We start from the raw sequence: 27,563 nt of genomic DNA, 5'->3' as shown, positions 1-27,563 counted from the left end.
ATTTTTCAATAGCTAAAGCATAACATGATGCCAACACCAAAAGGGGGTTCCCGGCGCCCAAAATGGGTTAAAACGTTAGCAATGTGTTGCCTCTCTAAATAAAGTAAGTCTCAGAGCTCTACAAACTGGTGGGCGGAGGTTCTTCCTCTATACCTTGATGTTTCAACTGTAGATTTAAATCGACTAAAATCTTATATTTAATCGTCTTCTACGCTGATGTTTGCCTCGATGCCTGACATCCAGGACCTGGCCTGAATATACGTAGGCATTGAGATGTGCACAGTCTTCTCTGTGCCAGGTCTGTATCAGAACAGAGCCTCCCCCCACTCATACCTTTAGAAATAATTTGAAAGGCGCACTGGCGTTAACGTTGACAAAGAAAAAAACAATCTGCTCAAAAAGGTATGAGTTAGCATGGCGGGCGGCACAACGGGCCGGTACAAGTCTAGGGGTAAGGGAAAAAAAAACACTGCATTTGAGAACGAACGAACGCTTTGAGATAGAACGAACGCCGCGCAGAACCAGAACGACCCGCCCTGATCCAACAGCGCTCTGCGGTCAGAGCTCCTCCCTGGCGTTGACCTTCCCGGGCTTGTCCATGCCGAAGAAGGAGGAGGGGCGTCCGTGCACGTCCCGCTCTCTCTTCACGAAGGCGGAGAACGAGGACACACAGTTGCCCACGAAGTGGTCGGCCTGGCCGAGCAGGTACAGGTCCATTTGGGCCGAGTCCGAGCGCAGGTTCACCACCTTCACCTGGAGGAGGAGACACGTTACAATGAGCGTCATAATGAGGTTCACCACCTTCACCTGGAGGAGATATGAGCGTCATAATGAGGTTCACCTTCACCTGGAGGAGGAGACACGTTACAATCCTATGAGCAGCATCTAACCCATGTAGACCGGAGGCCGATTCTTAAAAGAAAAGTGGGCTTCTAAATCCTAATGGTTTTCTGAAAAAACCTGTGTTTCTGTGTCAGTGGTTCTCAAACGTTTTCATGCCAAGGACCCCCAGAATGATATGAATTTGGCCGCCGACCGCCATCTGAAAATATGTAGTTCCGGGCCACTGGCAACGCCTGCACCTCATTAGGGACAGGGTTAAATACCCTCCCTGTAACCATGGCAACCTGAACTAGATTGACAAATGACAATAATAATAATAAAACTTTATTTGTATAGCACCTTTCATGACATGAAATGCAGCTCAAAGTGCTTTACAGAAAAATGGAGAATAAAAGAAAAGCAAGGCAACAACATTAAGAACAAGCAGTAATGCAATACAGTGAGGACATGAATAACAAAAACAAATAAAAGATCAATAAAAGCAATGTTGTAGAAGTGGGTCTTGAGCTGAGCTTTAAAAATGTCTACAGAGGCTGCCTGTCGAAGGTACAGTGGGAGCTTGTTCCATGCCGTCGGCCCATAGAAGCAAAAAGCTGCTTCCCCGTATTTCTTAGTTGCCATTTTTTTTGGCAAAGCGAGCAGGCCAGCAGTGGAAGACCTTAGGGGGCGGTTTGGGACATATTTAGGCAGGCAGTCATGTAGGTAGGAAGGTGCGAGACCATTGAGAGCTTTATAGACAAGTAAAATAATTTTAAAATCAATCCTAATAACAACCGGAAGCCAGTGCAGTGAAGCCAAAACTGGAGTAATATGTTCTCTCATCTTAGTTCTAGTTAAAACTCTGGCTGCTGCATTTTGGACAAGTTGTAATCTGTCAGTTGTTGTCTTAGACAGTCCTGAAAAAAGTGCATTGCAGTAATCAAGCCGAGAAAAAACAAAGGCGTGGATTAGCGTTTTTGCATCGTCCAAAGACAAATAGGCTCTGATTCGTGCAATATTTCTAAGGTGAAAAAAGGCAATCTTGGTAACATGATTAATGTGTGAATTAAAATTCAATTCAGAATCAATAATAACCCCCAGGTTCTTTACTGTACTGTTACTTTCTACAGTCAGGTTACCAAGTCTGCTTATTATTGATTCTTTCTGCTCACTAGAACCGATGAGAACTTCTGTCTTATCCTCATTTAGCTTGAGAAAGTTCTCACTCATGAGGTAGAGGACAGTGAACCTCACCTTGCTGTGGGACTGAGGTAGAGGACAGTGAACCTCACCTTGCTGTGGGACTGAGGTAGAGGACAGTGAACCTCACCTTGCTGTGGGACTGAGGTAGAGGACAGAGAACCTGTCCTTGCTGTGGGACTGAGGTAGAGGACAGAGAACCTGTCCTTGCTGTGGGACTGAGGTAGAGGACAGAGAACCTGTCCTTGCTGTGGGACTGAGGTAGAGGACAGAGAACCTGTCCTTGCTGTGGGACTGAGGTAGAGGACAGAGAACCTGTCCTTGCTGTGGGACTGAGGTAGAGGACAGAGAACCTGTCCTTGCTGTGGGACTGAGGTAGAGGACAGTGAACCTCACCTTGCTGTGGGACTGAGGTAGAGGACAGAGAACCTGTCCTTGCTGTGGGACTGAGGTAGAGGACAGAGGACCTCACCTTGCCCTTGAAGAGCCTGTCGATGTCCCTGCTGTGGGACTCGGAGTCCGTGGCGATGAAGACGGAGCGCGCCGCCGTCTTCCTCACCCACAGCCGGACGGCGCGGCGGATCTCGGCCAGGTCGGGCAGACACATGGTCGCGGTGAGAGGCAGCGCCGTCTGGCGGTGGTGGCCCACGCACTGGGGCGACGCCATGAAGTGAGGACCCGTCTCCCCACTCTGGAGCATCTTACAGGCGTTTTGCTGTGGGGGATGGGGGGGGGGGGGGGGGCAGGAGAGAGAAATGGAGAATCAAATGTATTCTTTGGCCCGACGTCGAAAAAAAAAAAAAGATTTGTGCCGCATTTTTACGATATATATATATATTTTTTTTAACCCATTCTGACCTGGCACCCATTTTGGTGTTAGCATCATGTTATGCTTTAGCTATTGAAAAATAGCAGATCTACAAGCTCATATCGCGCCACCGAGTGGCGCGATACGAGCTTGTAGGTCTGCTATTTTTTGAAAAATCGAAGAACGACTGACATTTTTAGAATCTGATCTCAGGTCACAATGGGTTAATCAGACCAGTGTGTGTCCAGTGGAAACCTCGTATGAATCTGATCTCAGGTCAGAATGGGTTAAGGAGCTTGTAGCCAATAGCTAAAGTATAACATAATGCTTACGGCCAAGCTACACCAGGTTTTTCTCGTGCGGGCGTGGCCGTGCGGACCGTGCGGGCATGGCCGTGCGGACCGTGCGGGCATGGCCGTGCGGACCGTGCGGGCATGGCCGTGCGTGTGTAAGCCAAATGCCCTGCAGGCTACATCCATCTGTCAGACGCGCGGCAGGTTTGTGCGGGACCTTCCGGGAGGATATATAGATACGTGCGCATGGGGGGCATTATACGCACGTAAAAAAATTAGAACCGATCCTATTTTTAGAGCACGCGTAGGACGGCCCGCGGTATCCGTGCGTCTGGTGTAGCTGGTATCATTGACATATATTGGTCCTATCCAAACGCACTGTACGCGCGCAGTAAACGCATACGCACGCGCGCAAAATTGCCTGGTGTAGCTTGGCCGTTAGTTAAAACACCAAAAGTGTGTGTTGTGGCCAAGCTTGCTGTTGCGGACATGCCCCTCCCTACTGCTTGCCTTGCTGTCATGCACGCACGCACGCACGCACCTACATGACACATCGACATCACATCGCCATGAATGGAATACGTTTGTAGGCTGGCCTATATTAATTTTACCCATTCGTGTGCAGTGCACGGCGAAGGCGTGAGACTGCGCACTGCTGTGATAAGTCCTGTGGGTGAGTGATGCCTGCATGAGAGATAGGCTATCATGTCGTCAAGGCAGTCATAATCAACGTTTATGTAGTGATTTGATCATTGATGAACGAATCATAAACATATGGATGAAGGCGTGCCGCTTGCATGTGTGCTGGTATGTGTTGGCGACGCACGCCGCGGTCCCGTCCTCCCGACCCCCGAAAATGATCTCGCTTTTATCTGAACTGTCAAAGCACTTATTTAAATGGTGAATGATTAAGCCCCTTACGCCTATAGCCTGCTACAATTGCAAATAGGCAAGCTGTATGCTTGTCATTGTCACTTGGAAATTAACCTCGATACCCAGGCTTTCATTTCGTCTGCGCGAAAAATGAAAGCCTGGATTTACGATTTTACGAGCGAGTATTTTTTGAGCGGTGTGCACCGCTCAAAATAACACCGTGAGGAAATCATTACCAGTGGAACTTCAAACGAGGCAATGCGAGAAAATGAGGAGAGACCGGGGCTGACGGACAGATCGTGAACCAATCAGGGTGCGCGTTTTTCTGAGCCGCGGCCCTCCCATCTAGGCCAGAAGTGTCTAGCGTTAGCTAAGGCTACTTGGAAATAAAGGCGTGCAGTCCATTTATGCCTTTTTTCCATAATATCACAGTACAGTGATATAGGCATCTGATGTCATGCCGCATGCGCTCCCAAAATCATCTCACAAGTGCGCTCGCATAACAAGGCCGGTAAAGCACCGTTAGATTAAGCACAAACTAATACATTGTAAAAACATGTTTAATTGCGCGAATTGAATTACTTGTAAAGTTGGAAATCTCTCTTTTTTTTTTACATGTATATACATAGTTTTATATTAACATTTTAGGAGTGAAAACAGATGTTTAGATGCCTGTGACAGCGTGTCAGCAGTTCAGACAAGGCTGCTCCGCTTGTGTACGACAGAAAAACAGCCGAGGACAAAGCGTACGACAGCTCCCAGCCAGACGTGACTTTTTGTCCTACTCAAGTTCAATTTCAAGCTTTGGCGGAAATGTTATAAATGCCGAAAGTTTGGGTAATTTCGGCGTGCACCCATATTTTTGCGTACGTATGGTTGATAAATGAGGGCCGTAGGGTTTTCAGAAAACTGTCAGGATGTAGATCAGCCAACGCAGGGAAGCTGGAAGTACCCTCACTAAAAACGCCGGGACAACAACGCTCCACACGTCCCAAACTCTTCTCCCTTCTGGCTCCAAAACTGTGGAATGCACTTCCCATTGCAGTCAGAACTGCAGCATCACTCCCAATCTTCCGCCGTAGTTTGAAAACCCACCTTTTCAGACTCCATCATGGCCTATAGCACTTACCCCACCCCCTTAGATAGCATTTCTGTAGACTTAGATAGCATTTGATACAGACTTATAGCATGTTATGTAGACAGCACTATAATTGCATTGTATGTAGTCATAGCACGTCATAGTACATATGTATAGCATATAGTATATATGTATAGTTTAAATATGTATAGCTTCATTATATAGATATTCCACTGTTACTTTCTTAGCTTACGCATGTTTCATGATAAATGTTTTTATGTGATGTATTCCCATGCTTTTTTGTTCTTGCTTAATGTAAGTCGCTCTGGATTAAGAGCGTCTGCTAAATGCCTAAATTGTAATTTGATGTAGAAGACATTGGGCTGTATTTTGCGTGTCTTAAGTACCAGGTCTTATTACCTAACTTGAGTAAACTAAAGACCTGGAGGCGTGATCAATCCCATTTGGCTATTCTGAGTGGCCAAAGACACGCAAAATACAGCCCTTTGTGTAGAATCGTCCTCAGGTCTAAATGGGCTATATTAATAATATCATCTCACCCAGTCGATGCCGATGCGTAGGTGGATGCCCACGTAGGGCCGGGCCAGCAGGGCGGCGATCTTCTCCTCCCCCTCCCGGACCATGCTGTCTGACCACACCACGTAGCGCTGCAGCGCCACATGCTCCTCCAGCACGGGGAACTGGGCCGGGGCGCCGGGCATGGCCAGGACCGGGTGTTCTGCTGGGGGGAACCTGGTCAACAGGGAGGGGGTGTTAGAGGGGAAATGTGAACTGGGCCGGGGCGCCGGGCATGGCCAGGACCGAGTGTTCTGCTGGGGGGAACCTGGTCAACAGGGAGGGGCTGTTAGAGGGGAAATGTGAACTGGGCCGGGGCGCCGGGCATGGCCAGGACCGGGTGTTCTGCTGGGGGGAACCTGGTAGGGCAGGGAGGCACGGCAAGGCATTTTTTTTATATAGCACCTTTCATACTCAAGGCAATTCAAAGTGCTTTACAGAATAAACACAAACACAGAGTGCAACAGTGCACTTTAAAATGAATACAGATAATAGATACAATTACATTACATTACAACAGATACTCCCACCTTTAATAGAAACAGTTAATTGGGATATGCAATGTTAAATAAATACGTTTTTAAATTTGACTTAAAAACGGCTATGGTTGGGGATTTTCTAATGTAACCTGGAATGCTATTCCAGGTTTGTGGTGCATAATGGTGGAATGCTGCTTCACCATGTTTTGTTCCAGATATCGGGGTGAACTATCAGTAGGCCAGCCTCAGATGACCTAAGGGTTCTGGAGGGCCCATATGGCTTCAGCATGTCTGAGATGTAGCTGGGCCCAAAGCCACAAACACATTTATAGACAAGTAATAACATTTAAAAATCAATTCTCTGGGACACTGGTAGGGAGGGGGTGTTAGAGGGGAAATGTGCAGAAATCCAGACTTGAGAGGATAAAATGCATAGACAGTCCATTAACCCATTCTGGGCGGGAACCCCTTTTGGGGTTTTAAGCATTATGTTATACTTTAGCTGTTGAAAAATAGCAGATCTACAAGCTCATAGTGCGCCACTCGGTGGCGCGCTACGAGCTTGTAGGTCTGCCATTTCAGGAAAAAAATCGTGAAAATGTGGCGCGAATCTTTGAATATATATTCTTTCAGAGTGAAGATTTTTAACTCAAATCTTCTGTGGGGTCCCTGGCTGGAACAACATATTTTCGAGAGCTAAATACAGATAATGTTTGGGGGGTCCTTGACATGAAATAGTTTGAGCACCACTGATATAGAAACAGGTTTTTTTTTCCCCAGAAAACTGTCATTATTTAGAAATAATTTAGAAGAATCGTCCTCATGTCTAAATGCATGCAATGGTTTGAAAAAAATAAATACCGGTTTGATATTCAATAAAAGAAAAACGACTAAATGGTTTTTGACCACTTGAGGGTGCACTTGAGTCATTTTGGGGTTTTTTTCCCCTATAGCTGTGACCATATTATTCATGTTGGATTGTAAACACCATCATTTGGACAACAGAGTGACACATTTCACACATTTGTCTTTATTTCTCAATGCTCACACAAATGGAAACGAGCCACAGTGTTTTCTTGCCTTCTTGGGCTCAATTCTTTAAGCATTGTATTTGTATTAAACTGTACGTTTTTCTTACAAACTGTACATAAAGTATTACATAAAAAAATAAATCTCAAAACTTCTCAGTGAGTGCAAATGGACGTGAAAACAAAAATGTAAACATTCTCAAATACCAACACAATGCTGCTGATACTTAAACCATCCATAAACAACCAACGCATCGTGATCTGCACAAGAGGTCTCATATCTGTGGGGATTTCCTAGATTTAAATGACCATGTCAAAATGGAGATATGTTTTGTGAAAGGGACTTTTGTTGTGGCAGATTTTATTCGTGAAGCTTGGGAAAGAAGACGGAGTATAAATCTGAGTTGTAATATAATGATGTAATGTAAAACATGCTGTAAATGCAATTGTGAAACGGTGTCTTATAAACCCCATGAGGGTTGGGCACGTTGTGTGCATGACACGAAAATAAATAAACAATCAAATCATCATCATATAGATGCCTCTGCGCGTCCACCAGCTACTGTATATGGAGAACGCCGAGTCCAAATAAAACATGAACACAACGCTGTCGTGTCTCGTCCAGATGTGAGCAACCTGCCTACTGTACTGACCCATTTAGACCCAAGTTTGATTCTACAAAATGAATGTCTTCTAAAGCATGAGTGTTCAGAAAACCCTATATATATATATATATCTCTCTATGTCGGTTGTTCTCAAACTATTTAATGTCAAGGAGCCCTAGAATTCTATGTATTTGGAATACAACGCTGGTGTCCAGATGTGAGCAAAACCACTGGACACTTTTCTTTATTAACACTTATACCACCATTGGCCTCCTAGATCCACGACAATTAAAGCTCTTTATTCAATAAAACCCTCAACGCCATTGCCGTAGATTAAAACCCCAAGTGCACAGGACGAAGTTCTTCCGGCCCTTTCAATTAGTAGGACGGAGACTGATCAAAAGGACGGATATTATTGATATCAAAACCGGTCGTCTGTTGCAAAAAGATGTAGCAGATAGAACACCAACGTCTGACGTCAATATCAGTAGAGGGCGCTAAGTCCACGGGTTCATGTCCTTTTGATTTGCATTATAAATCCCCATAGAGGGATTTTAGATCGCCTCATATAAGAAATGCGTTTGTCATTCAGGCCGTTTTCACAGAAAACGCTATTGTTACTGCTGCTGAATTAGTTACATTTTCGCTAGAAACAGACTGTATCATATATGAGTGACTGACTCTATAACTAACTCTATGAGGAGTCTGAAACTAGGCAACAAATATTAAGTCATGCGGTGTGGCTCGCTTTGCCAACAACAATTTAAGATGAATTTTGCAGCATTGAAATGTTTAGTCATGCTAAACCATGTTGTTTTAAATGTTTAGTCATGCTAAACCATGTTGTTTTAAATGTTTAGTCATGCTAAACCATGTTGTTTTAAATGTTTAGTCATGCTAAACCATGTTGTTTTTGGCTGCACATTTTGATTTTAGTTTTAGTCACATTTGGTCACCTGGAATGTTTTAGTGTTAGTCTAGTTTTAGTTGACTAAATATCATAGGATTTTAGTTGACTAAATCTACAGTTGATTTAGTCGACTAAAATGTATTTTGGCGGGCCTTGATGCCGTAGTAATGGCTGATTTTACACTTGCTGAAAATAGGCGATCTACAAGCTCACAACTCCACACAACACTGTAAATGACTTATACTGCATCTCTTGTCCACTAGTCCCTTCCTAACATTTTAGTCTAGGTTTATTTGTTGACGAAATTGTCAAAATATTCACTTCAGTCTTAGTTTTAGACAAAATAGCTTTCATTTAGTTTCCATTTAGTTTTCGTCAGTGGGAAAAAAAAAAGGTAGTCTTCGACGAAATCAGCACTGATGGTAAATAGTGTTGGGCCGTGGCTCAGCGGTCCAGGCACCGTGGGCCGGTAGTCTGAGTCCGGCAGTGTGCCGCGGGTTCCATCACGACGGCCTTTACTGCATGTCACCCCCCCCCCCATCTCTCTCTCACCCATTTCCTGTCAGCCTACCGTCTGTCCCTCCATAAAACTTATAAAATACATGCAAAAGCCACAAAAACATAAAAAACCCGGTAATGTAAACGCCAACTCACTTCTTCATCCAGCTGGACTGGTGGTAGCTGCTGAAGGAGACGCCTCCGAACAGGACTGACTGGTCAAAGTCCACCCCCACGTAGTCCCAGAATGGACCGAACGGGTTCCCGTCCTGAAACAAACAAACAGGACTGACTGGTCAAAGTCCACCGGACCCCACGTGGTCCCAGAATGGACCCAACGGGTTTCCCTCCTGAAACAAACAAACAAACAAACAGGACAGACTGGTCAAAGTCCACCCCCACCCCACGTGGTCCCAGAATGGACCCAACGGGATCCCGTCCTGAAAACAGAGAAGAAATATTGATCTGTGTGATATTATAAATATTGAACAGACCAAGGTGGAGCAGTGCTAGTGAGTTATTCTGTAATAATAATAATAAAACTTTATTTGTATAGCACCTTTCATGACATGAAATGCAGCTCAAAGTGCTTTACAGAACAATGGAGGAAAAAAAAGAAAAGCAAGGCATAAACATTAAAAAACAAGCAGTAATGCAATACAGGACATGAATAACAAAAAATAAAAGATCAATTAAAAGCAATGTTGTAGAAGTGGGTCTTAAGCTGAGCTTTAAAAATGTCTACAGAGGCTGCCTGTCGAAGGTACAGTGGGAGCTTGTTCCATGCCGTCGGCCCCTAGAAGCAAAAAGCTGCTTCCCCCGTATTTTTTAGTTGCCATTTTTTTAGGCAAAGCGAGCAGGCCAGCAGTGTAGTGTGGGAGTATACACTTTTCATGCCTTACTGAGAAACTTAATGTATACATTACATTTATGTGTCGGCTCAATGAGTCTAAAAACTGTATAATTATGCTGCTATGTAACCCCAGCTTCAGTAGCACCAGGTACCGGTCTGCTTTTTGGAAGCACTGGTATGAATGTTTATTGTAAAATATGATGTTTTTATGGGTTAGGGGTGTCTCTTCTCTGTATGTAGTGTTTTATGTTGTCTGTTGTTTATTGGACCCTGAGTCTGACTCTGAACAAATAAAGTTGATTGATTGATTGATTGATCTGTGTCGGCCAAATTAAATGGAAATTAATATGCATGTGATTATTATGCGTTTAGAAAAAAGGTGCATAGCAGGCGAACGAGTGCACATCAATAAGAAAAGAAAATATGAAAAGGACACGCCTGTACAGTACGGTACGGTACAGGAGTAGATTAAAGATTATTTTTTAATCCATTCAGACCCGAGAACGATTCTACAAATGTCTTCTAAATGTTTCTAGATCAGCGGCTCTCAAGCATTTTCATGTCAAGTACTCCCATCTGAAAATATGTTGTTCCAGAACTACAATACCCAGAGTACATTGATGAGCTGTCTCTAGCGTAAAGCAGAAGCCATAATGTCACATAATAATATATAATAATAATAATAATAATAATAATAATAATAATGGCACATGACGGCCAACGAGACAAAAAGCCATGCCAACGACTTCTCCTGTGTTTGGTGGAAGATCAGCAAGGCTTCAAAAGTCTAAATGTAAAGTCTAAAAAAAAAAAGGCAACTAAAAAATACGGGGAAGCAGCTTTTTGCTTCTAGGGGCCGTCGGCATGGAACAAGCTCCCACTGTACCTTCGTCAGGCAGCCTCTGTAGACATTTTTAAAGCTCAGTTCAAGACCCACTTCTACAACATTGCTTTTAATTGATCTTTTTTTTTTTTTTTTTGTTATTCATGTCCTCACTGTATTGCATTACTGCTTGTTTTTTAATGTTGTTGCCTTGCTTTTCTTTTATTCTCCATTTTTCTGTAAAGCACTTTGAGCTGCATTTCATGTCATGAAAGGTGCTATACAAATAAAGTTTTATTATTATTATTATTATTATTATTAATATTAGTAGTAAACACTACATTTCGGTGTTAGCATTGTGTCATGCTTTAGCTATTGAAAAATAGCAGATCTACAAGATCATAGCGCGCCACCGAGTGGCGCGCTATGAGCTTGTAGGTCTGCTATTTTTGAAAGATCGAAAAACGACATAGAAACACAGCTTTTTCTGAAAACTGTCAGGATGTAGAAGACATATTTAGAATCTGATCTCAGGTCAGAATGCGTTAATTTAATACAAATATATCTCTTTTGTCAAAACTTAGGAAAATAGGAACCTACATGAATCTGGTCATAATTAGTTTATGGTGAATGAACTTCAATAGACAAGTCTTGTTAGACTAAGTGGAACCTTACTTCCAGGTCAGGTTACATGTTTCATACTGGCCAGCAGAGGGCAACATTTCATATCCATATCGTTTCTGCAGAGCCACAATAATTATTTCCACAGTCAGATCCAGCATTTTAGACATTATTTTGTTGAGCTTGTAGATCAGCTATTTTTCGGGGCGCAACCCAGCACTCTGTAGCTAGTGGAGATGCGGTTGTACGACATGGATTTATAAACAAATTAGTTCCAACACAAAAATACTGTGTTCAAGTTCGGGAGAAAAGGCAATTCTCCTGAACGCTGCCTTCCAGCATTTTGAGGAAAGGCATTTTGCATTTCTTTCACCATGTAGTAAACGCTGCATTCATTGGTCTGGAGAGGGCAGTTGTTTTACAGACGGGTAAAAGGGCAGTTGTTTTACAGACGGGGTAAAAGAGCAGTTGTTTTACAGACAGGTAAAAGGGCAGTTGTTTTACAGACAGGGTAAAAGGGCAGTTGTTTTACAGACAGGGTAAAAGGGCAAAGGGAGTCAAAATTTGGCTCTCAATACGAAAGCATTTCGGTTGGCACCCGGGCTCTGTGCGCGCACCACTGGTCGCTAACCATGCTTTTTTACCGTCCCTCTCTGACTCATTATTTAAAGTGTGGCATAGAAATGGTATTCACTCCTTCAAAGATCTTTATATTGATGGGTTATTTCCGACCTTTGAACAAATACGACGCAAATTCAATTTACCCCAATCACATTTCTTTAGATTTCTACAGATACGACATTTTTTAACACAACACACTGATTCATTTCTAAACATACCTCCCAACTCATCAATGGAATCTATATTTCTACCTGACCCATTGCTCAAAGGAGGTGTTTCTATTATTTATAACTCTCTCTCATGTTTAGATAATAATGCCTCCTTGGAGTATTTAAAAACTGCTTGGGAAAACGACTTAGGAATATCTATCACTGACGAGCAATGGTCTACATCCCAAAAGTTTGTGCACTCTTCTTCAGTATGTGCCAGGCACGGTCTTATACAGTTTAAAATATTACACAGGTTACATTTGTCAAAGGAAAAACTCAACAGAATGTATCCAAATGTGAATCCAGCCTGCGATAGATGTGGCCAGTCGCCGGCCACTCTAGCTCATATGTTCTGGCATTGCACAAAACTAAGATCATATTGGCAAAGTATATTTAAATCACTGTCAGACATTGTTGGAAGACCTTTTGACCCGGATCCACTGACAGCAATTATGGGAGTCACAGGGCCCGGGGTCAAACTGTCTACTTTCCAATATAACATGGTAAAATATGTGACTCTACTGGCTCGCAGACTGATACTGTTGAATTGGAAACAAGCACAGGTTCCAACTCACACTTCACTTATGAAGGATGTTATGCACTACTTACAATTGGAAAAGATTAAATTTGAATTGAGAGGGAGTGAAGATAGATTCTACCAGACATGGCAACCCTTCATTGAATATTTTAATAGGTGCACGCTAACCCCTCCTACACAATAGATAGCACAATAGAAAATTGGAAAGAAAGAAAAGGAACTGAAAGAAAAGGAACTGAGTGTTTTTTCTTTATTTTATTTTTTATTATTTAAAAAAGAATGTCTAACTTACTTAATTCACAACATGTTGGAAGTTTGAGAGCAAGAGTGTCTGTCCTGTTGTCTGTTTTGTTTGTCTGTTTTTTTGTTTTACACTTATGTCTTTTTTTATTATACTGTATGTGGAACATTTACATTGCTTGTTATTTTTTTCATTTTTATTTAACTGGATTACTTATTATCATTGTCTAAATCTGAAATTGTCTTACAAAAATGCCTAATAAAAACAGTATTAAAAAAAAAAAAGGGCAAAGGGATAACCCCACGATAACCCCGTTCTGCGGTGCTCACCTTCATGGGGCAGGACTTCTTGTCCGTGCTGCGGTGGGCGGTGGTCTCAAAGCAGTAGGCGGTCCTCTGTCCCGGGGGCCAGTGCTCAGGGGCCAACTGCTCCATGAAGGCCTCCAGGCTGACCACCCGGTGGTACGCCGACAGGGCCTCCAGCTGGAAGAACTCGCTGTAGGGCACGTGGACCTGAGGACAGAATAGAACTCGCTGTAGGGCACGTGGACCTGAGGACAGAATAGAACTCGCTGTAGGGCACGTGGACCTGAGGACAGAATAGAACTCGCTGTAGGGCACGTGGACCTGAGGACAGAATAGAACTCGCTGTAGGGCACGTGGACCTGAGGACAGAATAGAACTCGCTGTAGGGCACGTGGACCTGAGGACAGAATAGAACTCGCTGTAGGGCACGTGGACCTGAGGACAGAATAGAACTCGCTGTAGGGCACGTGGACCTGAGGACAGAATAGAAGTCGCTGTAGGGCACGTGGACCTGAGGACAGAATAGAACTCGCTGTAGGGCACGTGGACCTGAGGACAGAATAGAACTCGCTGTAGGACACGTTGACAGAATAGAACTCGCTGTAGGACACGTGGACAGAATAGAACTCGCTGTAGGACACGTGGACAGAATAGAACTCACTGTAGGGCACGTGGACCTGAGGACAGAATAGAACTCGCTGTAGGACCTGTGGACAGAATAGAACTCGCTGTAGGGCACGTGGACCTGACGACAGGACAGAATAGAACTCGCTGTAGGACACGTGGACCTGACGACAGGACAGAATAGAACTCGCTGTAGGGCACGTGGACCTGAGGACAGAATAGAACTCGCTGTAGGGCACGTGGACCTGACGACAGAATAGAACTCGCTGTAGGGCACGTGGACCTGACGACAGGACAGAATAGAACTCGCTGTAGGGCACGTGGACCTGAGGACAGAATAGAACTCGCTGTAGGGCACGTGGACCTGACGACAGGACAGAATAGAACTCGCTGTAGGGCACGTGGACCTGAGGACAGAATAGAACTCGCTTTAGGACACGTGGACAGAATAGAACTCGCTGTAGGGCACGTGGACCTGAGGACAGAATAGAACTCGCTGTAGGACACGTGGACCTGAGGACAGAATAGAACTCGCTGTAGGACACGTGGACAGAATAGAACTCGCTGTAGGACACGTGGACAGAATAGAACTCGCTGTAGGGCACGTGGACCTGACGACAGGGCAGAATAGAACTCACTATAGAGCGTCACAGTCCCTCCCCCTTTCAGAACGACGAGTGGCCCAGGAAATAAATCCCAATGCATTTCTCTCCAAAGGCTTTTCTTAAAGTATTTATTTAAAGACGGTTACGCCGCGGACAAAGCCAACTCGGATCGTGACAAATCATGACAATGAACACAATATTTTGGGGCCGATCAAATCATTAGAAAGAAGAAAATAAAGGCAGGAGACAAACAACACTATTTGTTTTGTTTTTCTTCTTATAAATTATTTGATCGGCCCCAAAACATAGTGTTCTTTGTCATGATTTGTCACGATCCGAGTTGGCTTTGTCCGCGGCCGTAACCGTCTTTAAATAAATACTTTAGGAAAAGCCTATGGGGCAAAATGCATTGGGATTCATTTCCTGGGCCACTTGTTCTGAAAGGGGGAGGGACTGCAACGCTCTATAGTATACGTACGTTAGTGTATGGGGGTGAATAGATGTCTCTATAGTATACGTACGTTAGTGTATGGGGGTGAATAGATGTCTCTATAGTATACGTACGTTAGTGTATGGGGGTGAACAGATGTCTCTATAGTATACGTACGTTAGTGTATGGGGTGAATAGATGTCTCTATAGTATACGTACGTTAGTGTATGGGGTGAATATATGTCTCTATAGTATACGTACATTAGTGTATGGGGTGAACAGATGTCTCTATAGTATACGTACGTTAGTGTATGGGGGTGAACAGATGTCTCTATAGTATACGTACATTAGTGTATGGGGGTGAATAGATGTCTCTATAGTATACGTACGTTAGTGTATGGGGGTGAATATATGTCTCTATAGTATACGTACATTAGTGTATGGGGGTGAACATATGTCTCTATAGTATACGTACATTAGTGTATGGGGTGAATAGATGTCTCTATAGTATACGTACGTTAGTGTATGGGGTGAACAGATGTCTCTATACTAGTATACGTACGTTAGTGTATGGGGGTGAACAGATGTCTCTATACTAGTATACGTACATTAGTGTATGGGGGTGAACAGATGTCTCTATAGTATACGTACATTAGTGTATGGGGGTGAATAGATGTCTCTATAGTATACGTACATTAGTGTATGGGGTGAATAGATGTCTCTATAGTATACGTACGTTAGTGTATGGGGTGAATAGATGTCTCTATAGTATACGTACGTTAGTGTATGGGGGTGAATAGATGTCTCTATAGTATACGTACATTAGTGTATGGGGTGAATAGATGTCTCTATAGTATACGTAGTACGTTAGTGTATGGGGGTGAATAGATGTCTCTATAGTATACGTACGTTAGTGTATGGGGTGAATAGATGTCTCTATAGTATACGTAGTACGTTAGTGTATGGGGTGAACAGATGTCTCTATAGTATACGTACGTTAGTGTATGGGGTGAATAGATGTCTCTATAGTATAAGTACGTTAGTGTATGGGGGTGAATAGATGTCTCTATAGTATAAGTACATTAGTGTATGGGGGTGAATAGATGTCTCTATAGTATACGTACGTTAGTGTATGGGGTGAATAGATGTCTCTATAGTATACGTACGTTAGTGTATGGGGTGAATAGATGTCTCTATAGTATACGTACGTTAGTGTATGGGGTGAATAGATGTCTCTATAGTATACGTACGTTAGTGTATGGGGGTGAATAGATGTCTCTATAGTATACGTACGTTAGTGTATGGGGGTGAATAGATGTCTCTATAGTATACGTACATTAGTGTATGGGGGTGAACAGATGTCTCTATAGTATACATACATTAGTGTATGGGGGTGAATAGATGTCTCTATAGTATACGTACGTTAGTGTATGGGGGTGAATAGATGTCTCTATAGTATACGTACGTTAGTGTATGGGGGTGAATAGATGTCTCTATAGTATACGTACATTAGTGTATGGGGTGAACAGATGTCTCTATAGTATACGTACGTTAGTGTATGGGGGTGAATAGATGTCTCTATAGTATACGTACGTTAGTGTATGGGGGTGAACAGATGTCTCTATAGTATACGTACGTTAGTGTATGGGGGTGAATAGATGTCTCTATAGTATACGTACGTTAGTGTATGGGGTGAACAGATGTCTCTATAGTATACGTACGTTAGTGTATGGGGTGAACAGATGTCTCTATAGTATACGTACGTTAGTGTATGGGGGTGAACAGATGTCTCTATAGTATACGTACATTAGTGTATGGGGTGAACAGATGTCTCTATAGTATACGTACGTTAGTGTATGGGGTGAATATATGTCTCTATAGTATACGTACATTAGTGTATGGGGGTGAATAGATGTCTCTATAGTATACGTACGTTAGTGTATGGGGGTGAATATATGTCTCTATAGTATACGTACATTAGTGTATGGGGGTGAACATATGTCTCTATAGTATACGTACATTAGTGTATGGGGGTGAATAGATGTCTCTATAGTATACGTACATTAGTGTATGGGGTGAATAGATGTCTCTATAGTATACGTACGTTAGTGTATGGGGTGAATAGATGTCTCTATAGTATACGTACGTTAGTGTATGGGGGTGAATAGATGTCTCTATAGTATACGTACATTAGTGTATGGGGTGAATAGATGTCTCTATAGTATACGTAGTACGTTAGTGTATGGGGGTGAATAGATGTCTCTATAGTATACGTACGTTAGTGTATGGGGTGAATAGATGTCTCTATAGTATACGTAGTACGTTAGTGTATGGGGTGAACAGATGTCTCTATATTATACGTACGTTAGTGTATGGGGTGAATAGATGTCTCTATAGTATAAGTACGTTAGTGTATGGGGGTGAATAGATGTCTCTATAGTATAAGTACATTAGTGTATGGGGGTGAATAGATGTCTCTATAGTATACGTACGTTAGTGTATGGGGTGAATAGATGTCTCTATAGTATACGTACGTTAGTGTATGGGGTGAATAGATGTCTCTATAGTATACGTACGTTAGTGTATGGGGTGAATAGATGTCTCTATAGTATACGTACGTTAGTGTATGGGGGTGAATAGATGTCTCTATAGTATACGTACGTTAGTGTATGGGGGTGAATAGATGTCTCTATAGTATACGTACATTAGTGTATGGGGGTGAACAGATGTCTCTATAGTATACATACATTAGTGTATGGGGGTGAATAGATGTCTCTATAGTATACGTACGTTAGTGTATGGGGGTGAATAGATGTCTCTATAGTATACGTACGTTAGTGTATGGGGGTGAATAGATGTCTCTATAGTATACGTACATTAGTGTATGGGGTGAACAGATGTCTCTATAGTATACGTACGTTAGTGTATGGGGGTGAATAGATGTCTCTATAGTATACGTACGTTAGTGTATGGGGGTGAACAGATGTCTCTATAGTATACGTACGTTAGTGTATGGGGGTGAATAGATGTCTCTATAGTATACGTACGTTAGTGTATGGGGTGAACAGATGTCTCTATAGTATACGTACGTTAGTGTATGGGGTGAACAGATGTCTCTATAGTATACGTACGTTAGTGTATGGGGGTGAACAGATGTCTCTATAGTATACGTACATTAGTGTATGGGGTGAACAGATGTCTCTATAGTATACGTACGTTAGTGTATGGGGTGAATATATGTCTCTATAGTATACGTACATTAGTGTATGGGGGTGAATAGATGTCTCTATAGTATACGTACGTTAGTGTATGGGGGTGAATATATGTCTCTATAGTATACGTACATTAGTGTATGGGGGTGAACATATGTCTCTATAGTATACGTACATTAGTGTATGGGGTGAATAGATGTCTCTATAGTATACGTACGTTAGTGTATGGGGTGAACAGATGTCTCTATACTAGTATACGTACGTTAGTGTATGGGGGTGAACAGATGTCTCTATACTAGTATACGTACATTAGTGTATGGGGGTGAACAGATGTCTCTATAGTATACGTACATTAGTGTATGGGGGTGAATAGATGTCTCTATAGTATACGTACGTTAGTGTATGGGGTGAACAGATGTCTCTATAGTATACGTACGTTAGTGTATGGGGTGAACAGATGTCTCTATAGTATACATACATTAGTGTATGGGGGTGAATAGATGTCTCTATAGTATACGTACGTTAGTGTATGGGGGTGAATATATGTCTCTATAGTATACGTACATTAGTGTATGGGGGTGAACATATGTCTCTATAGTATACGTACATTAGTGTATGGGGTGAATAGATGTCTCTATAGTATACGTACGTTAGTGTATGGGGTGAACAGATGTCTCTATACTAGTATACGTACGTTAGTGTATGGGGGTGAACAGATGTCTCTATACTAGTATACGTACATTAGTGTATGGGGGTGAACAGATGTCTCTATAGTATACGTACATTAGTGTATGGGGGTGAATAGATGTCTCTATAGTATACGTACATTAGTGTATGGGGTGAACAGATGTCTCTATAGTATACGTACGTTAGTGTATGGGGGTGAACAGATGTCTCTATAGTATACGTACATTAGTGTATGGGGTGAACAGATGTCTCTATAGTATACGTACGTTAGTGTATGGGGTGAATATATGTCTCTATAGTATACGTACATTAGTGTATGGGGTGAACAGATGTCTCTATAGTATACATACATTAGTGTATGGGGGTGAATAGATGTCTCTATAGTATACGTACGTTAGTGTATGGGGGTGAACATATGTCTCTATAGTATACGTACATTAGTGTATGGGGTGAATAGATGTCTCTATAGTATACGTACGTTAGTGTATGGGGTGAACAGATGTCTCTATACTAGTATACGTACGTTAGTGTATGGGGGTGAACAGATGTCTCTATACTAGTATACGTACATTAGTGTATGGGGGTGAACAGATGTCTCTATAGTATACGTACATTAGTGTATGGGGGTGAATAGATGTCTCTATAGTATACGTACATTAGTGTATGGGGTGAATAGATGTCTCTATAGTATACGTACGTTAGTGTATGGGGTGAATAGATGTCTCTATAGTATACGTACGTTAGTGTATGGGGTTAATAGATGTCTCTATAGTATACGTACGTTAGTGTATGGGGTGAATAGATGTCTCTATAGTATACGTAGTACGTTAGTGTATGGGGTGAACAGATGTCTCTATAGTATACGTACGTTAGTGTATGGGGGTGAATAGATGTCTCTATAGTATACGTACATTAGTGTATGGGGTGAACAGATGTCTCTATAGTATACGTACGTTAGTGTATGGGGGTGAATAGATGTCTCTATAGTATACGTACATTAGTGTATGGGGTGAATAGATGTCTCTATAGTATACGTACGTTAGTGTATGGGGTTAATAGATGTCTCTATAGTATACGTACGTTAGTGTATGGGGGTGAATAGATGTCTCTATAGTATACGTACATTAGTGTATGGGGGTGAATAGATGTCTCTATAGTATACGTACATTAGTGTATGGGGGTGAACATATGTCTCTATAGTATACGTACATTAGTGTATGGGGGTGAACAGATGTCTCTATAGTATACGTACGTTAGTGTATGGGGTGAATAGATGTCTCTATAGTATACGTACGTTAGTGTATGGGGTGAATAGATGTCTCTATAGTATACGTACGTTAGTGTATGGGGTGAATAGATGTCTCTATAGTATACGTAGTACGTTAGTGTATGGGGTGAATAGATGTCTCTATAGTATACGTACATTAGTGTATGGGGTGAACAGATGTCTCTATAGTATACGTACGTTAGTGTATGGGGTGAATAGATGTCTCTATAGTATACGTACGTTAGTGTATGGGGGTGAATAGATGTCTCTATAGTATACGTACGTTAGTGTATGGGGGTGAACAGATGTCTCTATAGTATACGTACGTTAGTGTATGGGGTGAATAGATGTCTCTATAGTATACGTACGTTAGTGTATGGGGGTGAATAGATGTCTCTATAGTATACGTACGTTAGTGTATGGGGGTGAACAGATGTCTCTATAGTATACGTACGTTAGTGTATGGGGGTGAATAGATGTCTCTATAGTATACGTACGTTAGTGTATGGGGTGAATAGATGTCTCTATAGTATACGTACGTTAGTGTATGGGGGTGAATATATGTCTCTATAGTATACGTACGTTAGTGTATGGGGGTGAATATATGTCTCTATAGTATACGTACGTTAGTGTATGGGGGTGAATAGATGTCTCTATAGTATACGTACGTTAGTGTATGGGGGTGAATAGATGTCTCTATAGTATACGTACGTTAGTGTATGGGGGTGAACAGATGTCTCTATAGTATACGTACGTTAGTGTATGGGGTGAATAGATGTCTCTATAGTATACGTACGTTAGTGTATGGGGTGAATAGATGTCTCTATAGTATACGTACGTTAGTGTATGGGGGTGAACAGATGTCTCTATAGTATACGTACGTTAGTGTATGGGGGTGAATAGATGTCTCTATAGTATACGTACGTTAGTGTATGGGGTGAATAGATGTCTCTATAGTATACGTACGTTAGTGTATGGGGGTGAATATATGTCTCTATAGTATACGTACGTTAGTGTATGGGGGTGAATATATGTCTCTATAGTATACGTACGTTAGTGTATGGGGGTGAATAGATGTCTCTATAGTATACGTACGTTAGTGTATGGGGGTGAATAGATGTCTCTATAGTATACGTACGTTAGTGTATGGGGGTGAACAGATGTCTCTATAGTATACGTACGTTAGTGTATGGGGTGAATAGATGTCTCTATAGTATACGTACGTTAGTGTATGGGGGTGAATAGATGTCTCTATAGTATACGTACGTTAGTGTATGGGGTGAACAGATGTCTCTATAGTATACGTACGTTAGTGTATGGGGGTTAATAGATGTCTCTATAGTATACGTACGTTAGTGTATGGGGTGAATAGATGTCTCTATAGTATACGTACGTTAGTGTATGGGGTGAACAGATGTCTCTATAGTATACGTACGTTAGTGTATGGGGTGAATAGATGTCTCTATAGTATACGTACGTTAGTGTATGGGGTGAATAGATGTCTCTATAGTATACGTACGTTAGTGTATGGGGGTGAATAGATGTCTCTATAGTATACGTACGTTAGTGTATGGGGTGAACAGATGTCTCTATAGTATACGTACGTTAGTGTATGGGGTGAATAGATGTCTATACGTACGTTAGTGTATGGGGGTGAATAGATGTCTCTATAGTATACGTACGTTAGTGTATGGGGTGAACAGATGTCTCTATAGTATACGTACGTTAGTGTATGGGGTGAACAGATGTCTCTATAGTATACGTACGTTAGTGTATGGGGTGAATATATGTCTCTATAGTATACGTACATTAGTGTATGGGGTTAATAGATGTCTCTATAGTATACGTACGTTAGTGTATGGGGTGAATAGATGTCTCTATAGTATACGTACGTTAGTGTATGGGGGTGAATAGATGTCTCTATAGTATACGTACGTTAGTGTATGGGGTGAACAGATGTCTCTATAGTATACGTACGTTAGTGTATGGGGTGAATATATGTCTCTATAGTATACGTACGTTAGTGTATGGGGTGAACAGATGTCTCTATAGTATACGTACATTAGTGTATGGGGTGAATAGATGTCTCTATAGTATACGTACATTAGTGTATGGGGTGAATAGATGTCTCTATAGTATACGTACATTAGTGTATGGGGTGAATAGATGTCTATACGTACGTTAGTGTATGGGGTGAATAGATGTCTCTATAGTATACGTACGTTAGTGTATGGGGTGAATAGATGTCTCTATAGTATACGTACGTTAGTGTATGGGGTGAATAGATGTCTCTATAGTATACGTACGTTAGTGTATGGGGTGAACAGATGTCTCTATAGTATACGTACATTAGTGTATGGGGTGAATAGATGTCTCTATAGTATACGTACATTAGTGTATGGGGTGAATAGATGTCTCTATAGTATACGTACATTAGTGTATGGGGTGAATAGATGTCTCTATAGTATACGTACGTTAGTGTATGGGGGTGAACAGATGTCTCTATAGTATACGTACGTTAGTGTATGGGGTGAATAGATGTCTATACGTACGTTAGTGTATGGGGTGAATAGATGTCTCTATAGTATACGTACGTTAGTGTATGGGGTGAATAGATGTCTATACGTACGTTAGTGTATGGGGTGAATAGATGTCTCTATAGTATACGTACGTTAGTGTATGGGGGTGAATAGATGTCTCTATAGTATACGTACATTAGTGTATGGGGTGAATAGATGTCTCTATAATATACGTACGTTAGTGTATGGGGGTGAATAGATGTCTCTATAATATACGTACGTTAGTGTATGGGGGTGAATAGATGTCTCTATAGTATACGTACATTAGTGTATGGGGGTGAATAGATGTCTCTATAGTATACGTACGTTAGTGTATGGGGTGAATAGATGTCTATACGTACGTTAGTGTATGGGGTGAATAGATGTCTCTATAGTATACGTACGTTAGTGTATGGGGTGAATAGATGTCTCTATAGTATACGTACGTTAGTGTATGGGGTGAACAGATGTCTCTATAGTATACGTACATTAGTGTATGGGGTGAATAGATGTCTCTATAGTATACGTACATTAGTGTATGGGGTGAATAGATGTCTCTATAGTATACGTACATTAGTGTATGGGGTGAATAGATGTCTCTATAGTATACGTACGTTAGTGTATGGGGGTGAACAGATGTCTCTATAGTATACGTACGTTAGTGTATGGGGTGAATAGATGTCTATACGTACGTTAGTGTATGGGGTGAATAGATGTCTCTATAGTATACGTACGTTAGTGTATGGGGTGAATAGATGTCTATACGTACGTTAGTGTATGGGGTGAATAGAGTTCTCTATAGTATACGTACGTTAGTGTATGGGGGTGAATAGATGTCTCTATAGTATACGTACATTAGTGTATGGGGTGAATAGATGTCTCTATAATATACGTACGTTAGTGTATGGGGGTGAATAGATGTCTCTATAATATACATACGTTAGTGTATGGGGGTGAATAGATGTCTCTATAGTATACGTACATTAGTGTATGGGGGTGAATAGATGTCTCTATAGTATACGTACGTTAGTGTATGGGGTGAATAGATGTCTATACGTACGTTAGTGTATGGGGTGAATAGATGTCTCTATAGTATACGTACGTTAGTGTATGGGGTGAATAGATGTCTCTATAGTATACGTACGTTAGTGTATGGGGTGAATAGATGTCTCTACTCTCTATAGTATACGTACGTTAGTGTATGGGGTGAACAGATGTCTATACGTACGTTAGTGTATGGGGGTGAATGGTGGCGATACACTATCCAGGGTGGCACTGCCAGGGTGCGGTTCAACATCTTGGCGAACGCCAGGGAGCCCAGCAGGTGGTCGGCCTGGTTTCCAAAGCGACCTGAAGGACCAACATGGAAGGAATAACAATAACACAACAATAATAATAATAAATACATCAGACCCGCTGCACAAAATGGTAAAATTCCAAATAAAATTAAATCAACACAGGAGGGTTGCACAGGGCGGTCATTGAAATAAAATAAAATAATACAATAAATAAAAAGGGTGGAGAGACTCACTCACTGGTGAGTGAGACTAGAAAGTTGCCCAAATCGGTGAAAAACCTTTTTTACCGTCCATGTTATTTGAGATGCTGGATGAAAGCACAGCGATACACATACGGTAAATATAAAGTCGCATTCCCGTCACTAGTCACAGCTCAGCCGCAAATTTGCAACTCTAGATTTGTTTTTAACCCATTCTGACCTGAGATCAGATTCATACGAGGTTTCCACGGGACACACACTGGTCTGATTAACCCATTCTGACCTGAGATCAGATTCTAAAAATGTCAGTCGTTCTTCGAATTTTTCAAAAATAGCAGACCTACAAGCTCGTATCGCGCCACTCGGTGGCGCGATATGAGCTTGTAGATCTGCTATTTTTCAATAGGTAAAGCATAACATGATGCTGAACACCAAAATGGGTGCCCGGTCAGAATGGGTTAAACAACGTTAAACTCACCAACATTGCAGCTCTGGGCCAAGCTTGAATTACCCTCTTTCAATCTGCCGAGCTATTGTTTCATAAAAATCCACCGTAGACACGTTATGAGCTACTTTCTGTCAAGAAATTCTATGCGGGTGATTCTTTTTTTAAGTGCTGGAGTTTGGAAGCACTTGTCGAAGTCACTGAACAGCCCTGCGTACCACCACCTGTTTTGAATTTGCACATAATGCAGGAGGCAGCAGCGCGACCCGTTAATAAAAACAAGTGCTTCCAAACTCCAACACTTAAAAAAAAAAAATCACCTGCAGAGAATGTATTGACAGAAAGTAGCTCATAACATCTCTACGGTGGATTTTTTGACGACACAAAAGCTTGGCAGATTGAAAGAGGATAATTTAAGCTTGGCCCTGAGCTGCAATGTCGGTGAGTTTAACATTGTTTAATACAAGCAGATCGCAAATGCAAATTGGATGAGCGGGGAGTCAATGGAGGGTATTGCAACTCTAGATTCATCCCATTATTTAAAAAAAAATCTAGAGTTGCAAATTGCGGCTATAATCACAGCATGCACTAATCACAGCATTCACACTGTCTGATACAGCTACTGTTGGATGACTTATTGACTTGTAGGCTGTACTGTAGCTACCAGAGCCATAGAGTAAGACACAGTTACACAAACTCTGTTCACTTCATGGGGACTGGAAGTAGGCATACAGAAATGCATTGGACCCAGGCGGCAACAGCCCAGCTTTAATGATCTTAAATTCCATTTTATTTTAGATTGTTTTGTAGTAATCGTACAACATAAACATTACATAGACCCTAGTTGTCACTGTACAATACTTTAAAACAGTTGTCATGTTGCACACATGCCTGAAATAGCTCTTATGTGCGCCGAACTCGTTGAAAACAATGCATTTCAAACTCCAGCTTGTCCCTCTTTTCAGGCTGCATGTAATGAACAGCGCTGGGTTTCTGCCCCCTCAATGTCGTAATTAGATGGCTCTGGCAGCTAGCATGTAGCTGCTAGCTCGGGGCTATCGTAGGATAGGATCCTAATACGGGCTCTACTGTGTTCCCAGAGCAGCTGCTAGCTCAGTCACTAGTAGGATATGATCATACTACGGGCTCTACACTAGTGTCCCAGAGCAGCTAGCATGTAGCTGCTAGCTCCACTACCGTCACTAGCAGCAGGATAGGATCCTAATACTGTGGTCTTTACCCATGCAGGGACAGTACAGCACGTATCCGCCTCCATCCCACTGCAGCTCGGCAGCCACGGCCGGCCTCGCCCGGAGCAGGAGGGCCCAGAGCAGGGAGCAGAGAGAGGGAAGGAGACGGAGGCTCCAGGCCGGGTGTTGTTGATGCGCCGCCATTGTTGTGGACGTTCCTTCCTTGAGTTCCTCCTCCGTCCTGCCTGTATCCCAGCATGCACTGCTGCACTGCGCGTGCGCACTGCGCATGGACTTGGACAGGGAGCTGCCTGCTGGATTGATTGATTGATTGATTGATTGAAGTATTTATTAACAGTTTGCATAATTACAGTACAATTCAAGCACAACTCATTACAAAGACTGTTAACTGTGAGTGGACGACACCATAAAGCATTACACTTGTTTACAAGAGGGTCCACCTTATTGTTCAATTCATCAAAACATTTAGAGACGAACAAATATATACACTTTGAATATGCTGAAGTGTTTAATTGTCCCAATTAATCAATATATGAATATGTCATAATACCATTGTCATTCAGGCATATCATTTTGCATAACTGACTGTCCGAAACGGAGTTGGAAAGGCTGTCTTAAAAGGTGTGTGTGTGTGTGTGTGTGTGTGTGTGTGTGTGTGTGTGTGTGTGGCTGGCTGGCTAACTGACTGACTGACTGACTGACTGACTGACCGATCAAATTAAAGGGGTGTATATTGACGTTGTAATCTGACAGAACAAAAATAACACATATTTCCTGTAAACCTAAAAATCCATCATAAACAATAGTCGCTGCGAGGTCCAGGCACCCTGGCTGGTAACCCAGTCTGGCAGTGTGCCGCGGGCTCGACTCCCGATCCCTGCAACGGCCTTTACTGCATGTGTCCCCCCCCCCCCCCCCCCCATCTCCCTCCCCATTGCCTGTCAGCCTATACTGTCTGTCCCTCCATTAAAAATATAAAATGAAGGGGAAATAAAAGATAATAATCGCGGCCCAGACGGTTAGCTCAAACCGTCTGCTGGGCACCTATAGGCTGCTGAGCCAGCCTGACGGCGTGCCGTGGGCCCGACTCCCCTCTCCCCATGTCCTGCATGTCAGTCTACCTTCAACCTATCAATAATGGCAGAAGAAGCTAAAAAAAAAAGATATATATAAAAAATAAATAAAATTAGTCGCTGAAAATATCTCATGATGTTTTGGCTGATATTGTCTCTGGCGGCTATATATCTATTCTGCTGCAGAATGATAAAAAAGAACTATACGTTTTCCCTCGTGGTGGTCAGAGAAAGTTCACATTGTATGAATTGCATTAAGCTCCTCTGACTGCAGTCTGCTGTTCTCCTGGAAATCAGATGGACCCAATCAGTGTTCTGTCCAATATGAAGACAAATCAGATGGACCCAATCAGTGTTCTGTCCAATATGAAGACAAATCAGATGGACCCAATCAGTGTTCTGTCCAATATGAAGACACGCATGGAACGAGGAGCAGTGATCCCAGATCTCTGTCATTAAGTCCTTCATCCCAAATGCACATGTGGGCACAACATGCCCAAGGAAGCCCACTGTTCAGGGTCTAGTCCATATAGGCCCAGAACAGAATTTTCACTATTGAGGAACATTCAAGG

At 42.3% G+C, this 27,563-nt stretch overlaps 1 protein-coding gene across 1 annotated transcript; it reads right to left on the bottom strand.

The window, feature by feature from the left end:
* pofut1 (protein O-fucosyltransferase 1) lies at nucleotides 1–26,117 on the bottom strand. Its single transcript, XM_080763842.1, has 7 exons — nucleotides 25,948–26,117; nucleotides 23,993–24,114; nucleotides 13,406–13,588; nucleotides 9,327–9,439; nucleotides 5,635–5,827; nucleotides 2,495–2,737; nucleotides 1–753 (listed from the first exon to the last, which is right to left on the bottom strand). The coding sequence occupies exons 1-7, from the start codon at nucleotides 26,099–26,101 to the stop codon at nucleotides 559–561; spliced, it is 1,203 nt and encodes a 400-aa protein (XP_080619968.1). The 5' UTR covers nucleotides 26,102–26,117; the 3' UTR covers nucleotides 1–558.
* Nucleotides 26,118–27,563: the final 1,446 nt, after the last annotated feature.

The sequence above is a fragment of the Protomyctophum bolini genome, assembly GCF_963924005.1.
Source record: "Protomyctophum bolini genome assembly, chromosome: 5".
NCBI classification, from domain to species: Eukaryota; Metazoa; Chordata; class Actinopteri; order Myctophiformes; family Myctophidae; genus Protomyctophum; species Protomyctophum bolini.
Note: the sequence above shows the minus strand (reverse complement) of the source record. Positions and strands in the feature narration are given on the sequence as shown.

Bases quoted from the DNA above. Each gene is read 5' to 3' on its own strand.
- pofut1 (XM_080763842.1), bottom strand. From the start codon at position 26,101: ATGGCGGCGCATCAACAACACCCGGCCTGGAGCCTCCGTCTCCTTCCC. The intron at 5,828-9,326 runs GTGAGTTGGCGT...CCTGTTGACCAG, and splicing joins CAGTCCAGCTGGATGAAGAA to GTTCCCCCCAGCAGAACACC. The intron at 754-2,494 runs GTGAGGTCCTCT...CTCCTCCTCCAG, and splicing joins ACAGGCTCTTCAAGGGCAAG to GTGAAGGTGGTGAACCTGCG.